This window comes from Rhineura floridana, chromosome 3, assembly GCF_030035675.1.
Source record: "Rhineura floridana isolate rRhiFlo1 chromosome 3, rRhiFlo1.hap2, whole genome shotgun sequence".
NCBI classification, from domain to species: domain Eukaryota; kingdom Metazoa; phylum Chordata; class Lepidosauria; order Squamata; family Rhineuridae; genus Rhineura; species Rhineura floridana.
Window position 1 is genome coordinate 40,221,538 of NC_084482.1, and position 18,624 is coordinate 40,240,161.

Here is an 18,624-nt window from a genome sequence, read left to right on the forward strand (position 1 = left end):
TTCTAATTTACACCACAGACATTTTTGAAGGATTTATAATAGTGCTCTCTTCTGCTGAAAAAAATGCCAGCATCTCTGGAATTTGTGCCATTGTTCATAATTTTCCTTCTGTACCTCATTAAACTGTTTCAGTTTGATTAAACAGTTGTCTAGTGCTGACAGGAAAAGGAAGCACTCGCATAGCCCAGGACCTGGAGACCTTGGTCTGCTTATATCTTGTTGTGGCATCTGATTAGAATCTCATAAAAGATTTGGATTATTAGCTCAGGTTTCTTAATTAGTAAAACTAAGCAATGTCCCTGATCTCTTTCAGTGTGGCTGTGGAAGTGCATTTGTTAATAGGAATTAATGAAATCCCTTTGATATAAAAGTAGCTTTTTCAACTATTTGGCTTGGATTCAAATATCCTGCTACATAAGTGACACAGATTTCTGCTCATGTAGGGGTGTTGCCAATTTCCCCCTTTTTGCAGCACCCTGGGCCCCCTGAAAAACTGTTCTGGAGGGCTCCCTAACCTTCTGAACCTAGTTTGGGGGCAGAGTGCAGAGGGCTGCAGATGGTGGGTGGGAGGGAGTACCTTCTACTCATGCAGTGAAATCTTTGAGAACAGGACTGTTTTTATTTTAGAAAATCTACAATAATACCTTGTTAATTCAGAAAGCAACTAAATGTAAACTAACCCTTCTAATTATATGTAGGAATCTGATCCAAAGCATATAAAGTTAGCTGTCTCTAGAGTCAACAGGACTTCTTGTTGTTGTTGTTGTTGTATAGGAGCATCCATGTGTTATAAAAAGTGAGAGGACAGGCACCTGACCCAAGGGACATACAATTTAGAAACAGAGATAAGAGAGACAACAAAGGAAGGAAAGGGAAATGGAGAAGTGGTAAGCAGAGGAAGAATATGTGATATTTCAGATTTTGCATGTTTAGGGTTAAGTTACAGTCGGTTATTTTGAAAATACAACTTCTGTTCCCACTTTTGTGATGTCCTTCCATGACTCCTCATAGAAGTACATTTAGTATCAGTACAGATCAAGCTTGAAGTTGTGAATGTGAGGTTTTATATAAAATTAAATACCTTGTGTTTATGTGCTCTCTATTGCATAATTGCAGATATTGCTTTCTTGAATGATCCACTGTATCTGAAAGCCATTATCTTCTAGTATGTAGGTTGTACACAAAAACAAACCATGGTTATAGCTTGTGATTAATGAGGAAAGAGTTTAACCACAAGTCCCAGTTCAAATGAAATTAGCTTAGTTCAGCCCGGTGTGGCAGCAAAAAGAACCAGAGAGGAGCTTCTCTCTGTGAGTCCAAACATTTGTGCAGTCCCAGTAGACCAAGGTTTGATTTACCATATTGTACAAGCCAGGTCTACTGTGCTTCATGTGCACCTACTAAAAACTGGCTTGTAAGTTGTAACATTTGGTATTGAAAGATTTACTGAAAAAAAATTCATTAGTAATACTCTTCTTTAATGAAGATATGAAATATTTAGCAGGAGATTTTATAATGGCTTTTTTCCCAGGTCTGTGAACTTTCAAAGGGGGGGGGGTAAGTCTTTTATGCCATGCAATCAGGAAACTGCTTAGATTATTAGCTGCACTTTTATCTGTAAATAGACTGTATACATCAAGGCTTCAATGTTATATCCACTTACCTGGGAGTAAGCTCTATTTAACTCGGTGAGACTTATTTCTGTGTAAACACATAGGATTTCACTGTCAAGCTGTTTATGTCTCTTGCCATTCTCCCACAAAATGCTTAGTTTTGCCTTTTGATTGCAGTCACGTAGACCTTAATGACAATCATTGATTAAACTTAATGACAATCAGTGATTAAATTCATTAGTTGAAATTTAGTCTTCAGTTCCCTATCTTGGGACCTGCTGACTTTCTTGACAAAACAGTTTTAATCTTTGCTCAGTCCACCAAACAGCAATGAAACACTGTGATAAACAGATTGCTAGCCCCAAATTAATTTATTTTCTTTGACAAGCACATACCCTCCATTTCCACTAATAATCTCCTAGGCTGCTTACATTCAAAATTTAAAAACACATGACAAAAATGAAACTGAGCAAAATAAATTAGCCCGGATGGAAGTAGAACTAGCTTATTATGTTCTGTTTGTACTCTGACCATTGACAATGGTATTTTGACAGCAATTAATGGAGAAATGGAGAAAACAGAGTAGGCCAGTTCTATATATTATTTGTGAGGACAGTATAGATTCAAATCCACTGTTTTTTTCATCTCTGCTCATTGAAACTTCTAATTGACTACAGTAGGGCCCCACTCATATGGCAGGTTAGGGACCAGACCCCGCCAAAAAGTGGAACATCAATCAGCTGTAGAGCGGGGAGCTCCAGCTGACAGCGCTTGGCCCCTAAAACTCCCCACACTACAGTTGGTCGATGTTCCACTTTTCCATGATTTTTCGGCGGGAGCCTGTGGCGCAATCAGCTTAGCGCAGGTAGCCTCAGCCCCCGCGCTACAGCTGATAGCATTGCCCTCTCCCCCCTGCTCACTCACCCTCGTTATGGTGGGAGAGTATTGCCCCTCTTCCATGGCAGGCTCCCTGCTGTAGATCGCAAGGAGGGAGCTGCCCATGCCTGCTTGCTCGCCGTCTGCCAGCTCCCTGGCTCATCCTCCCGCTCGCCCTCCCCCCTGCCTGCTCACTCGCCCTCCACCAGCTCCCTTGCTCATCCCCCCTGCCTGCTCACTCGCCCTCCACCAGCTCCCTTGCTCGTCCACCCACTCCCCCTCCCCCTGCCTGCTCGCTCACCCGCTCGCCCTCCCCCCTGCCTACTCGCTCACCCTCCGCCACCTCCCTCAACAATAAAATAGTGCCCGACGCCCTTCTTGGACTCAGCTGCTGAGTGCATCGTCAGAGCTTGGAAACATTCCTTTTTTGAACTACAACTCCCATCAGCCCAACTGTAGTATAAAAAGAACGTTTCCAAGCTCTGACGACATGCTCAGCAGCTGAGTCCAAGAAGGACGTTGGGCGCCATCAATTTGTGCACTCAGTGTATTCTGGCAATTTTCCGCCGCAAAAACGGAACAAGCACCAAACATATGGAACGTAGATACAATTCAAAACCGCCGCATTAGCAAAGCGCCGGAAAGTGGGGCCGTACTGTCCACTGTTTATAAAGCTGAAATAGCTATCCAGTCCTAGTCACTGACAATGGCTTGCGGTCCTCAGTCCATACTTTTTAATCTAAAGTCTTATCCAATCAATTCAGATGAACCTCAACGAGAATTGTGAATCAGTTGTGAATGTGTAACTAGGTGTGACTCTACATACATTGGCTATGTACACAGAACTCTGTTCCTACATATAATTTCCCTATTAGGGAAATTAGGCTATTTGTGCACATAATGCTATGGTGAATTTACCTAATTATATTCTTTGACTGCTGTGAAGTGCATGATCTGATCCTTCTTCTGAGGGGGAAGAAGTATAAAATGTAATTTTTAAAAAGCTACATTATGTTATTAAAAAGCTCCAGAGATGCCTTTCACTTTTTCACTTCCTGAGATGTCTCTTTCAATCTGCCATGTGGCATTCTTTATATGTATGTTTCATCCTCTGACGTCTAGGTCAAAGAATGCTTTTCAACTTCAGAATTAAACTCTCAGAGTTGCAGGTGTGCTCTTAACACATGGCTGTGACTTTTTTGTGCCTCACTCCCCTGCTGATCCCGTTTGGAGCAAGCATAAACTTTTATCTGTGAGGGTCCTAGTATTTTGACACAGAGAGCTTTCAGAACTGCTGACTCTCAGAACTTTGCCCTTTAACAAATTCAACACCTCAAACAATTTTGATCTCTTTAACTTTCTCTTTTCCCTGGCTTATATTTACGCTTTAAGTAGAAGGAGTCAAGTAAAAAAGAAATAGTGTTGGTAATTTCCCCCTTCTTCTTTTTCTTTATTTTTTTTTTTAAATGAAGCATGATGCCAAAACTAGAATGTACTTTTGATGGAGTCATCTGTATAACTTGAAAGCTCATGTCAACTAAATCCAAAATATGATATAATTGTACAAAGATGCACTGACAGTGAAACCCATTGTTTTTTACTATATTAGATACATTATCAGGATTTGTTACTGACTTTTCCTTAGTATGTGCAATTAATTTTATCATCTTGTCATCTGCAAAATAGGGATGTGATGTTCTTGCAGTGGAGATATAGTTGAATATTGATGATAATTGCGTTGACATCTTGCACCATGTGCTACCAGTGTCACGGTAGACAGCAATAATTTACTTTTTGTATGTGTGGATCAAATTGTAGTGTGAACCTGCCAGATGTCTGCTGCGTAGAAACAGAAACATTACCTTATTTCACACTAGTTCACAACTGTAGGTTCATTTCCAAATAATACTTTGAAGGCTCTGAAAAGAGCTTGTTTTGGTGTTATCACATCTTGTACATCGAGTCCTTGGTGGAACATGACTTATTAGAGAATAGGAAGAACTGCACACCATTTGACTTTTTCTTGGGCTTTGAGATTAAAGAGCTGTGTTGATTTGACTGACTAGTCTTGAAAAGGGAGATCAGTCACCTTTTGTGAGAAGGAGAGTGGAAAGGTAAGCAGTATTGGAGTCTATAAAACAACAGCTTCTTGATTGTGCATCTCCCATTGATCACTGTGTATGTGTAATGTGTATCTGAACATGTTTAATACTTTGCAAAAGAAAATTCTAGGGCTATAAAAGGGACAGTAACCTGCTTCATGGTGTGCTTTTACTGAAACTATTTGATTTCCTGTTATCTCATGGCTCCTGCTAAACATTTGCTGCTGAGTGTTGCTCACATAGTTGATGCACACAGACATAGAATAGAGTCCACTACAGAAAAGAGCAAGAAGATATAAATATGTTGGGATGAATTTCAAAAAGGTGGGTGACAGCTGTGCATCCTAGGATTAGAGTGTTTTGAAGAACAAAACTATCAGTTGCTGTCATTCACCCTCTGGGTATGAAATTGGAAGCCAACTACTCATGAGTGTTTCATAACCTTTACCTTTTGGAGGTCAAGGCCATGTCATCATTAATCTACTATCGCCTGAAAGCCTGGAGGCTCTGCTTTTCATCCTGCCATCCGTCATGCTGCAATGGAGATACAGGAGTGGTAACCAGAAGGGTTCATTTTTATATAAATGCCCTCCCATTGGCTCGTAAAATGCAATTCATGATAATGTCATGTTTGTAATCTTTTTTTTTTTAGAGGGACACCTGAAGAAATTAACAGGCCACAGGTTTAAAACAAAAAAGGATGGTTTTTTTCTCCACCATTCCATGCTATCACATATGCTTGCAGAGTGCACAATTGATCTATTGAATTTGTTTTCATAGTGTTGACTTGATGGCCAGCTGGTATGGAGGGGGGGAAAAACACCATGATTTATTTCCCTATAGCTATTTACTATAGACATGCAGATAATGCTCAGTGTATTCCTAAACCTTAGACTCTGCAAGATTAGAGAGGGAAATAATGAGGGGAGTGGGTTTAGGTGTATCCATAGTATTTGAATTCAAGACTGCCTATTGTTACAGACATGATACCAAGCCACGTAGAACACTCATAGGTTGTATTCCTACTGCTCCTATTTTCACATTGTACCCTAGAACTCAATTCTGGTACGTGGGGGATTCATGTGAAAAAAATATGCATTGCGTTCTTGTGTGCATCTATTTTTAGTTGAGAGCATCCTTTTATCACTTGTGAGCATCCTTTTATCACTTGTTGTCTAGCTTTTCTCACTTGTATACTTCACAACCATATGATTCACAAATGGAACAGGCAACTTCCTCAAGGTAACTTTACCATATTTCCATATTCAAACTTTGTCTTTCTAAGACCCAGGGTTAGGGATGAGGCTAGGAGAATTCCAGTGCTTTGTAGTTTGCTGAATGAATCTGTCCAGCTACATGTGTCAACTTCTCCAGCCACCACTTCATTTGAGGCAGTTTTTTAGATTCACCCTTCACTTCAAAGGAGCATAAAGACTTTTACCTCTGTATATTGGAACGAGTTCAATTTAAGTATTAAGTACCTGCACTGTGACGAAAAATAACACTTTACAAAGAGGGAACCTAATCAAGCTAACAACAAGAGGAATTTTTGTACAATGCTGTGATGGCCAGAAATGCAGCTCTTTAGCTTTGAGAAACATTACCCAAGATTAGCCAAATATTAGCCAAGCAGATTGAAAAATGCACCCATATTCTTAGAATGTTGGTTAATATCAGGAAGTGTTTAAGAATGGTTACTCTGTATTTGCCATCTGTCTTCACCTGAACTCTGAATTGTAAAGTACTGATAAAAGGCAGGGATTGGTGTCCAATTATGTTTTTATCTGGTACAGTACAATAGCTTTTAGACTCTTTTGGTGTAGTAATTGAGGCTTAACCCAGTATTATAAATATTCACCTGCCTAGTTGCCTGTGATGAATAAAAATATGTCTCCCAATAACAAAATAAAGAGAATTTTGTTATTCTGAGGGCAGGTAGTTTTTATTTTCAGGCTTTTTATTTTGAGGCTATTGTTGCCAGATGTTGGCATTTATCACATTGAAAGATGAGCAGATTAAATGAACTTCTGATACTGTGGATGATATTATTATTTTCTGTTTTCCATTTGCTTCTGATCTCAGATTACAATTCCACCACCCTGCTTCACCCATCCCATCCCCCATCATATGCATACCTGCATATAGGTATTGATATATCTGCAACTCAGGATAACACTATGTGCATCAGATGATGTGGACTGTAGCTCATGAAAATCTATGCTATAATACATTTGTTAGTCTTTAGGGTGCCACCATACTCTTTGTTTTTGCTGCAAGAGAACAACACAGCTACCCCTCTGGAAATAGTTTAGTTTTGATTTGATTTGTATTGGACTTTTATATTTTAATGATTTGTTAGCAACATCATATAAAATAGAAAATTAATCTGCTGAAATCAAGGTCATCACAAAATCCGTTTATCCTTCTCTTGGCCCTATCAATACATGTTGAATTCTGGAGCCTTTTCTACACATTTCACTCTAAGATTTCAGAATTTGGCTCTTAACTATGAGTTCTCCTGAACGTGAATATTCAAGGCCTTGCCTGTTCTCTTGCCAAGTCATTCTTGCCAAGGTGGATCAACAGGACATGGAGCATCAGAGAGCGCTTGATTCTCAGTAAGCAGTGAAAGAGGCCTCCAGTTGTGTGAGTTGATTCCTCCCACTGCTGAGGAAGCCAAGAAGCAGTGCAGTCTGGACTTGCAGGGTCCTCCCCAATTTATTCCCTGTCTTCATCCAGGACAAACCCTCCTTTCCTTCATACCTCATTTCAGCCTTTGTACTTACCGTACAGTTTTTCTTTCCCTCAAATATTAACCTCTTTAGTTCTCTTTCAGATCTCTGCTCCTTTCGGATATATATGTTATTAGTCTTTTCTGCCTTTTTCTTCATTATCCTTGTTGCTCCATTGGGAAGACATTCTGATTCTTCCACCAAAAAAAAGGCATCACAATGTTTGCATGGTCAGACCCACTAAATCGAAGAAGATAACCTTTGTATCTGCTTAACAGCCTCACAATACATTGGTGCAGGCACCATCAGTGGGAAAGCCCTGTCCCTCCACACTTAGAACCCACTCATGCCATCATCTTCTACCCTCACAAAACCTATGGAAAAACCCCGCCTGAATTTGTCCTTGCTGACTACCTCACCACACGGATCTACAGGCAAGTAAACAAAAGCATAACCCCCAAAACTCCAAGCATCCATTTTGGTTGAGGGGGCAACCAGGGCACTATGTTAACTAGGTCTTCATATCAGGTGCCATCTTGGGAAGGAAATATCTCTATAGTTCCAGCCTGTCCCTACCAGCTAAATAAAGGATTTCGTAAACAAAAGACACCCAGCATTCATCAGATAAATCTGACCAGGGCTCACCTGCTGGTCTTGGGTGTAATCACAGCCTCTCACAGAAAATTGCCTTCTAAGGCCCTCATCACAGGCTACACTTCTGTTGATCCCTTATCTATTTCCCCTCTTAGACAAAAGGATCTAGAGTGTCAGGACAGCCTGAAGAGAGAAAGTAGTGAGTGGAATGATAGCAGTTACATGATAAACAGCCCACACCAGACTTTTCATGGTAATAACATTTTTTATATTCCCTTTACTAGCAAAAGCTATGGCATCTTGTAGTCTGCAGCACAGAGTACCTGAATAATCTCAACTGATTTCTAGTAGCGCATCTGGAATCCAGATCTGCCTCTAGAGTTCTCCCTCCCCTTTCTCCTCCTTTCCTAAGGTGATAAAGACAGAATGGGCAAATGTTTTACAGGGCAAAAGAGCTACAAAACTGGCTCAGAGATTTTGCACTCTTCTTTCCCAGCCAATGGAAGAGATAAGATCCCAGTCATAAATGCCCCAATGCCAGCATTGCTGTCTGGCATGGTCCTTCCTAAACATAATAATACTAACCTTAAATAACCCACTTAAACAAAAATAGGTGTGGCACTAAGTCAGGCCTGTGGCTTCATATTACTTTGAGAACTGCTTTATTTGCCAAAATGTCCCTTCTCTGGCTTAAAGATTTACTTTCAAAACAGAATTAAATTTTAGAACTTTGACTAGATTTTTCAAGGCATCAGCATTTATGACAGATGCCATCCTGGGTACTGTACGCTTTTCAGCCAGGGCTTTTGCAGCTACTATTTTGGCTAGGAGGTCACTGTAGTTTCATCATGGTAACATACATTTTTCATTCCATTAAAACCTAGCACTCTTTAAGGGTGTGCATCTCTTTAAGGACCTTGTCACCAAGGAGGTCCTTGTGGAAACAAAATACAAGTTCAGTGCTATGCTCTCTTCCCCCCCCCCACAAAAAAAGAGAAAGGATAACCTAAGTGCTCCTACTGCTCCTTTTGTAACAAAAGTTGTTACAAAACCCCAAACCTGTGTGTTTCTAAACACATTTTTCAGTCAGATCCCAAGGGTTTCCCTTCCAGCCTTCCCAAGCTTCTGTAGGCAGAGGTGGTAAAAAGCAATTCTCATACCAGCTCCCCTTCTATAGGAGGAAGTCTAAAGTTCTTTCTCAATACTTGGGAGACCTCAGCATCTGTCATCTGATTACTAAGCACAATTGGACAAGATCTCCCTATAGAATTCAAATTGAGGCTAAGAGATAAGTTTTGTGTATCCCCATTGTCCTTGTCAAAGATGAAATGACAAGTTGTACAACACCTCTATAGTAGGGGTAGCCAGCGTGGTGCTTTCCAGATGTTACGGACTTACAACTACCATAATCTCTGACCATTTGACATGCAGGATCTTCCTTCAAGATTATCGATTTTTCAAAAACAACCAAAAAAGTCATCTCTGTTCATCCCTGAAATATTTAAAGTTTCACTTCCTGCCTGTGAACCTCCATGGTATATGTTTTTCTCCAAAGAAATGCAAATTCTGTAGTTATTTTACAAATGGTGTTTTTTCATGCACACACACCTACACTTTTCATAGTTTTGCTTACAAATCTATGTGTTGTAAAACTTTTTTGAACTTTTCAGGAAGAATGTCTGATTAAGGAAAGGAAAGGAATATGTGGAGATGGTGTTAGAGAAGCAAGAGTAGGAGTCATGGGACAAGCATAGGAGAATTGTGCAGATGACCTTCCCCAAAAAAAGTACCATGGCCAATGAAATCCTTTGTCTGCCTCCTCTAGTTACTAAGCTTTCATCTGTGTTTTTCTGTTTCTTCTCAGCCAAAAGCACTAGATTTTTTTTTAAGTGTGAAGTAGCCCTTCTGGGGATCCCAAGCTCTGTACCAGATTTCAGATTTGAAAATCCTACTTGAATAAAGTAACAGACTTTAAATGGGAAATATTATTAGCTTGGATCATTCTCTAAAGCTTTTCTGCATGAGTGGTAAAATAAGAAAACCCGAAAATCACCAGCTTCAGGAAATTTATCAGTCACTTCACAGAAAAGGTCAGCTTCCACCCCACCCCCCGCTTCACATACACAAATGCCCATGTGCATATTTGAGCATGCCCTAGGGCTCTAGCAGAACTTGATAGATGCTGAGATAGCAGTGTTTTGATAGAGGTAATTTTCCTCAGATGGGTTTCAGCACCCCATGAATCAAAACCTGTCAGTGAGGAGCTAAAGATGGAGTGAAGTTTATTGTAAGCGTGTTTGCATCTGACACTGGTGTGCTAGGGGGTCAAGTGAGTGAGATCATTAGAACAGTGTTGATTTAGTGGAAATGTTACACACTTTCCCTTCAGGCAGTGAGTGGGGGTGGAGTGATTATAGGGGGTTACTGGAAAAATAAATAAAAACTTCAGCTCACTGCAGTCTCTTACATGCTCCACAACATCCGTTCATCCGTTTAAAGTTGCTGTTTAGCTGGGTTTTTCCTCAAATTGTCTTTAGGGCATAGAGATACTGACCTGGTTTCTGTCAGCAATTAAGGAATGTAGTTTTTCGTGGTTAGCTGAACCAGCTGTATTGGAATATGTGTAAATTACATGTTACAATTATTATTAAGAGCTTTCGCTATCATATGCAACTCTTTCACACTCTATCTTCACTGGAAGGTAAGAAGACATAAGATGCAAAAAATGTGTAGTAATCAAGTCATACATTTTGCAGATGATACTTGCATTTGTATTAACCCACAGGATTGTTTTACATGCAGATTACTCTCTGGCAAAAGAAGCCTGTAACATTTGAATGGCTGTGCATTTATCTTTTTTATGTACATAGATAAGGAAGCCATTGCATATATCATCTTCCCAATTTTGTACCCATAGAAAAGTCATCTATGCTGCTCTTCACAAACGAATGCACCGTGTAAAATAACCCTCAGGAATGCCATTAAGTGCTGGCTATGGTTTTTGTTGCTCTTCATTATGTCTTGTTTTTCCTAGCATAATCTTATTGGCATGTTTTGTTTTTTATTTTATTCATACGAGATTTGTAAATTATAGCTTTGTTTACTTGATTTTGTTTATACAAAAAGAAAAAAGTAAAAATAATACATATTGAAGTAACATTTGCATTTAAGGTAACTGAACAATGACAAGTACTGATGAATATTACGTGTAGTACATATTACATTTTAGGTATTTAAGTTTCACAACCAGCTGTTCTAAAAAGGGAGTTAATATTCTCCCTGTCCTTGTTAAACAAATCTTGTCTTTGTTAACAACCCATTTTTGGAAAAGGCTCTCAGTAACAGAATCACACCATAAATCTCCCTGATTTGAACTATCCTGCATTTCCAGAACCTTTGTGTAATATCCAGCAAGGTACAAGCTCAGAATTCAACCACCTCTCTGTGCCACATTTTAAGAATACTTAAAAGCATCCTTATGTTGGCTACAGGAGCAGCACCAAAGGGAGGCAGCAAGGGAGCCAAGTGCCTCCCCTAACAAGGAGCTTGCACTCCCCCAGCATATTTCACCCACCTAGAAATATACTTTGCCCCTTCTGTGCCCACATATTTTTTTGTGGTGTCTGTGCCCCCCCCCCATTTTTTTCCTGGTGTTTCTGGTTGGCTGTACCAAATATTGGGTGTCAGGACTCATCAGGATCATTTGTCAGTTTAAGTTCCAAGACTGGAAGCTACTTTGTAGTCCAGAATCATCTGTGAGGCTGAATTCGGTAAACCAAAAAAACAAGCTCTAGTTTCTGTTCCCCACTACTTCGTCATCCTTTTTGGCATTATAACTGCTGGTATGAGTGCCAGGCAGATTACTGTAGGCCTAAAGGTACTCCAGTGTCATATTTGTAAAGATCATGTAATAATATTTAACATAAAATAATTCTGACATTTATAATGGCCTTCAGTTGTCAGAAAAAGGAAGCTTAGTAGATGCGATGGAGTGGAAAATCCATTGTGAAAAGCTATCCTGTGACCAAAGAAGTGACAAACCTATAAAGTTAGCCAGTGACTATTACGAAGTGTTATAAATGCACAAAAAGGGTATCTGCAAATTGTTATAGTAACAAGTGCTGCTGTTGTCGGAAGCCCCTGAGAAACTTGGGCATTTTAATTAAACATTTCAGTTTTTCCTGTTGCCACAACAGATGAAGATATCATAATTAATAAATCTGAGACTAGTTGCTGTGGTGTCATTTTTGTAAGGGATTGACATAATGAAGGCAGTCCTGCCACTTGCTGAGGAGTTAAGCATAACTTCTGTGACAAAAGTTGCCTGCAGCACTGGTGATGTCATTGGGCTTGCTTTGTGAATTGATTGATATTTTGTTTTGCATTTGTTTAAAAAAACAAGTGCTGCTTGTCACTCACTGCTTGACTGATAAACATCAATTAATCAAACCTGAACAGTCCTCATTGTTTGTAAGGATATAATGTGGAGTACAAGGGGCTTTATATAGTTATAAGAATAGTGCCATCCTGCATTTTTATTCTTACTATTCAATCATTTTAATATGACTCACTGATAGCCAGGCTCAAAGTGCTTAATGGATGTGGGAAGCTCTGCATTCAACTAGAAGTTCATAGAGACCAGCAATACAGTTAAAGGTTTTAGCTTGTTTCATTGCTCATTTCCATCATTCCTCTGACTCTTGCTTCCTCAACATGATGATTGTGAAAGGCTGTCATTACTCCAGTGCCTCTCATGGCCAGCACTGCTGGATAATCAAATAGGGAAGGGTAAAGATTGTAAATGTGTTGCATGAGCAGGTGATGAAAATTACAGGAATAGAGCAAAGTAATTGGACAATCTTTTGGAGCTGAAAATAGCACAAGAGAACTCCAATGGCAAATGGATGAGGTGGGGGCTCTTAAATTGTACTGATGGCTTGATTATTACTATAAACCAAAGCCACCAGCACGGATAAAGGTTAAGAGAGTAAAAAGCCTCAGGATTATGGAAAATCAACAGAAGGGATCTGAAGTACCTGCATCAGCCAAGAATGGAAAATAATTTAAACAAAATTTATGAAGATAAGCTTAGTGCCATACAGGCCAGCTTAATGAAAATGCTCCCATTAGAATGGGGGAAATGAATTAAATTAAAAAGATGGCCTTTTTAGAAAGGGGAAGAATAAACTGATGGAGAAGATGCACTTTGTATATTAGCTAGTATTTTTATTACTGTGTTCCTTTACCATAACATGCATATTCTTAAGTCCTGTGCAGTGTTACCTAAAGTATGGGTATATGCCCTTTGTCAGGATCAGTTGTCCATCTGTTCACAGTGACAAAACTAAAACATCCTAAAATATATTTAAAGAGCACCTCAGTAATGTCTATGAAGATATGATAGTGAACTACTATAATGAGAACAGCCTTAAGCCTCATGTTCCATTGTCTTAATGTTTAGAACAGAGCCTTGTTAGATAGCAAAGAAGATTTTGTGCTTTCTGCTCACCAGTCTGAAAGCCATGTTGGAAAAGAGCTTGAATACTTGGAATTCCAGATATCCACATTTTCACATAACATTAACCCTGGTTTCTTTAGCACTACATGGACAAGCCCCAGAAGCCTGAGCAAAACGTCGGGTTCATGTGCCACCCGCTCTCCTCCTCCTCCTCTGCTGATTTGTTTAATTGACTATTGTTTCTAAACCAGAATCTCTGATAAATACATAAAACCAAGCCAAGATTCTTTAAAAGTAAAACTAAAGACAACAGAAGTTCCCTTCCTGCCCAAACAGGAAAGCAGAGGGGGGAGTACAGGTGTGCAGTGCTTATTCTCAGGGTTGTGGAAGCTTGTCCATGTAAGCACTAAATCAAGGTTTGGCATTATGTGTGAATCAGAAATACTATGGCTTATCCAGACTACTCAAACATGCAGACTCCCAGAGAGGAGCTCCCAATGACTTAGCTCCTCCCCTGTCTTTTTTACTCCTTCACCACACTGAGCTAAGCCATGGGGCGGTATATAAGTACAATAAATAAATAAATGAGAATCCAGGCTCATGGTTAAGCTCTCTTCTGGCTAACTATGAGCTACAGCTAAGATGTGTTCTTTTCATTTTTTTCAAATAAATAAACAAATATGGCTAGGAAAGAGAAACGGAGAGAGAGAGAGAGAGCATACATAGAGTCATCATAGTGTTGCACAGTGTTTTTCAAGATGGAAAGAGGTAGTTGAAGCTATTACAGATGTGTCTGCATTTTTAATGACCAAGATTTACATACTGGGTAGTGTCACAACAGCAGAAGTGAGTTGATGAGCAGCAAGAGAGAGGAAGAAAGACAAAAAAATCAAGTGAATAAAGTAGGAGTGAATGCTCCCTGAAAAATTATTTCCTTTTCATTGTATACTGACATATGTATTACATCACACTGATGTGTCAAAGAAGCACAATCTTTGGGCATGTCTGAGAGTAGGAACTTAAAAGAAAAAAACTTCTAGCTTGTTCAGAGACCTGGCCTAGTGTTTCATGAACTTCAAAGATGAACTTATTGACCATCCAGAGAATGGTAACTCATGGTATAAAATAACAGCTAGATCTGAAAACTAAATATGTCCTGTTGTAAATTCTCTTCTAGTAAATGGTGTTATGAGAGCAATGAAAGAAGCAAAATTTGCAACTAAAATTATTCTTTTGGCCTGCATAGCCAACAATATTTTCTGCCTTCTTTTTATATAGACTGAAGACGATGAGAAGCTCAAAAAAAGAAAGGAAAGGTTTGGTATTGTAACAAGCTCAGCTGGGGCAGGAACCACAGAGGATACAGAGGTAATCTGTCAAAGCAAAGATGACATGTTCTATATTTATAATGCTGTGGGTAGGGACTGATAACTTTGTGATGAATTGTGAACTAATTCTAAACACTCCACAAGGTGGCACTGTGCCTCTTTTATCCTCTTCTCTGCCCCTTCCCCCATGGTCCCACTAAACTGTCCTATAATACTTCAGATACTCCATCAATGGGTGATCTTGGAAATTGCTTCTTTTCCACTTCAAAGATAATGTATCAGGTCATTGCTATGCTTGGGGAGTAATTTTTTTAGGATATCTTATCTCTTCAGATTTTTCCATTGTTATCTTGCTTAGTAAGAATAGGTTATAGGCTTATAGTCATTCATTTTATCCTCATAACAACCCTTATGAATTGCCCAAGGCCACCCAGTGAGCTACATAGCTGAGTTGGAATTTGAATCTGGGTCAGCAGATCCAAATCCAGCTTTCTATCCATTGCAGAGCTAGCATGATGATCTTTAATTTGGGGTGTGCATGAAACAAATATTGTGCTAGGTATACGGAACATCTCTGTGCTTCTTTGCACTACTAAAAAACTACCTACTGAAATTAATGGCAAGGGAGAGAAAAGAAATGTCTAGTAGTGGCTGGAATTGTATGTTACAGATTTTACAAGCTCAAAAATGACAGTTGCCTCTTTATCTTTGCACCATGCTCTAAGTTTCTTCACCTTATGCAACCCCCTTGAAAATATCACAAAAGGATAAAAAGGAATCTAATTTTTTAATAATAAAATTTTATTTTTTTATTTCTTTTGAATAATAAGATTTTTATTTTATAATAAAATTGATAGTCTTTAAGGTGCCACAAGACTGGTTGATTTTGCCACAAAAGACTAACATGGCTACCTCTTTTATAAATAATTTTGTTTCTGTTGAATATTTTCCCAGTCTTTTTTGTAGGATATTTTATAGTTTTTCTAACACTTTGGTACTTCTTCCCTCATACCGCATTTTGCAAATTATTTGTGGCAGGGATCTGTTCTTATGTGTCTTTTGATCTCTTCTCCTGAACTATTTGCCTAATTTTAATGAAATCCTTCTACTCTAGCATGACAACTCTTTGTTTCTGTAAATCCATATTCAAGCTAATTGTGACTGGTATTTAGCCATAGTCTCCATCACAACGGGTCGTCTTGTTGTGAGCTTATTTTTCTGTGGAAGGAGGCAGTATTTGGATCTCTGAACCCACCTTTTTGGAGGAATCCTGAATACTATATACAGGAAGTTTATTTTCTTTGGCATTTTGCAAGGGATTCAGATATGGTTTGGTGTTTTTTGTTTTTGCCAGATGCTGTGTAAGCATTGCTCTGCAAAATGAAGTAGCAGCTGTAGAATGATCCCCCTGTTCAGTTTGAGTGAAGGGGGTGGCTGGGCTCTGGTCTGAGGGATTCCATGCTTTTCCGTTAGGTCACTTAGAGAGTGTGCCTGAAACAAAAAGCTCTTTTTCTAGTATTGTATATGCTGAATAGCACCTTTCCCCTGGAGATTCTTGATTAGGATTTCTGCTACCCTCTAGGTTATTTATCCTGGTAAAAATTAAGATTTATATGCCCCTGGTGTATTTACTTAGAGGCATATCTCAGAGACACATGAGTATATTTAATGCTTTTGACTGTGTCCCTCTTGCCTTCCCCATGAATACAAGAGTGTTAACCCTTTGGCCTTTTACATTTCCCACCTCCCCATTGCCTGGAAGGCTTTCCAGGCCTGTAAAGTGGTCATTGTTCCAAGCATAGCTCTCTTGTATAACCCAGCAAAACGAAGCAACCACCAGGCCACAGTATCTCATGCTTTTACAGCTTAATTTCTGACTGGTTGGAGGCCCTGTTGCAATTGCTGTGCCCCCTTGTGAAATTTGCTATGAAAAATGCATTCTTAAACTAACACTGTGACACTTCTTGTAGACTTTCTTCTTTCTCTGGTGCCAAAACACATGTTCAGAGTTACCATTCCCCTTGTTGATTTTTTTTTCTCTTTAATTCCTATTTGCAGGCAAAGAAGAGAAAAAGAGCAGAACGTTTTGGCATCGTCTGATGATCTTCCTTTTAGCCTTTACTTGTTTGGGATGTATCTTTTACACATTCTTGTTCTTTATCCCTAATGAGGAATATAGTTTTCTCCCCCACACAAATCTTGGCTTTGCATTTTAAAGCTAGCTGCTCAGTTAGGCTTCCCCTCACCACTACCTCCCAGACTTTTAAAAGAAACAAATTTCAGATCATAGAATAAAAGTGTTCTGTTCGTGTATGTAACAATTTGAGTTCTCTTGACAAATTCTCCTGTTAACTTGTATCCAAACTGTACCTCCAACTTACTACTTCTCTGTTCAGATGAAAAAAGCTGCACAAAATAAAGGGTTTTGCGAAGTATGAGGAATATAAATATTTTTGTCACATTATTGAGCTCCAGTTGAAGTCAGCAATACCTGAATCAGGAGCTGTCTGAATCTTACTTGTAATTTTATATAGCTGTTCATTGCCTCATTATTTCAGTTCTCACATTGACCATGGCTAAGAAATAGTCCTCCTCTTCTGTCTCCATCCTTTAATAAAATAAACTCATAAAGTTCATGTGACTCAGATGACTGCCTCCAATCTGAAAATGTTTTTATGCTCAAAGCTGAAGAACTACTTTCCTTGGGTTCTGCTATAAATTCTCTCACATTAGGTCTTTTGAAGTCATGAGACATTATATCTGCTATACTTACAGCCTGAATGGGTCATATATTATTGTCAGCTAAAGTAAAAGCCATGCTTTTTATACCTTATGCAGCTATTATGCATTTTAAACTATGCTTTTGGCCCACAGAATGGGATCAATTGCATCAGACTGTGATTGGCTGCAGTTTAGAGCGTCCCAAGATGCAGGAAGTGGAACAGTCATACATTTAGTAACCAGTGCTACAAAGCCTTTTGAGGATGTTCTGCTGGTAATAATATTTTAGAACCTTGTCTGAATTTCTTTATTTGCCACAAATGCTTACAGTTTCCTTCTTTAAGAATAGCATCAAAAAGCTCTAAAATTATGACTGTGGAATGAAATCCTATAAAATATAGTGTTCAAGTTCCACATTTTTACACAGCTTTCACTTCCCAGATGGATTTTCAAATTGCAGTGTTTTTATGTTTCTCCCTGAATTGCATGCAGTCTGAAGAGAGTTGATGCTTCCAGTTGCAATTTATTAAAGGTGATGAATTGGAGAAAATATGTCTCCTATCATAGTGTTGTATCTCATTTTCTTGCAAATTCATACTTGTTTCAGAAGTGAAGTATAGTGGTATCTCAGTGAAAATATACCTTTGTCCAAGTAATTCCATCTTTATTCTTGGTTTATTTCATATAGCCAAAACCTCTTTTAGCTAATATTACAGGTATATTTCAACTTCTGTACAGGGAAGAAGTTGTCTAGACTTTTTCTGTATACTAAAGGTATCCTTTCTTTTTTTTTGGTCACTGGTTTTATATACTGTTACTGGGTTGGTTTTTTATGAGTGTTATTCTACTTGGGCTCTTTTGGAGTTGTTGGTTTTTTTATCCTAATCTTTCATTCAAAGATGGATGGCTTTTTTCTTGTATCCCACAGAACTCCTTTTTGTGTGCAATACAGATTAAACCATGCATTTAAAAGCTATTCGCTGACTCTTGTTGATTTTATACTTTATTCATTAAAAGCTGTGCTTTTTAATTGGGGGTTTCCAGTGTGCTTGTACTTTACATTATTCATGCCATCTCTGAGCAATATTCTAATGATTTTTTTTAGGTTCTGAGGTCATGTGGTATCAATTCAACACTCCCAGTTTCTCAAAATATATGTTCTAACTTTATTCTGATTTTATTTTATATATTCAGTTTTGT

General features: G+C 38.8%; 1 protein-coding gene across 2 annotated transcripts in view; it reads left to right on the forward strand.

Annotated features, from left to right (window-relative positions):
* The window catches only part of SARNP (SAP domain containing ribonucleoprotein), a 78,208-nt gene extending 59,808 nt beyond the window's left edge, over positions 1-18,400 (forward strand). For both annotated transcript variants that reach the window (XM_061615448.1, XM_061615449.1), the window contains 2 exons: positions 14,654-14,743; positions 16,762-18,400. In XM_061615448.1, coding sequence (XP_061471432.1) covers positions 14,654-14,743; positions 16,762-16,803 — 132 coding nt within the window. In that variant the 3' untranslated portion in view covers positions 16,804-18,400. The remainder of the gene's footprint in view (positions 1-14,653; positions 14,744-16,761) is intronic.
* Positions 18,401-18,624: the final 224 nt, after the last annotated feature.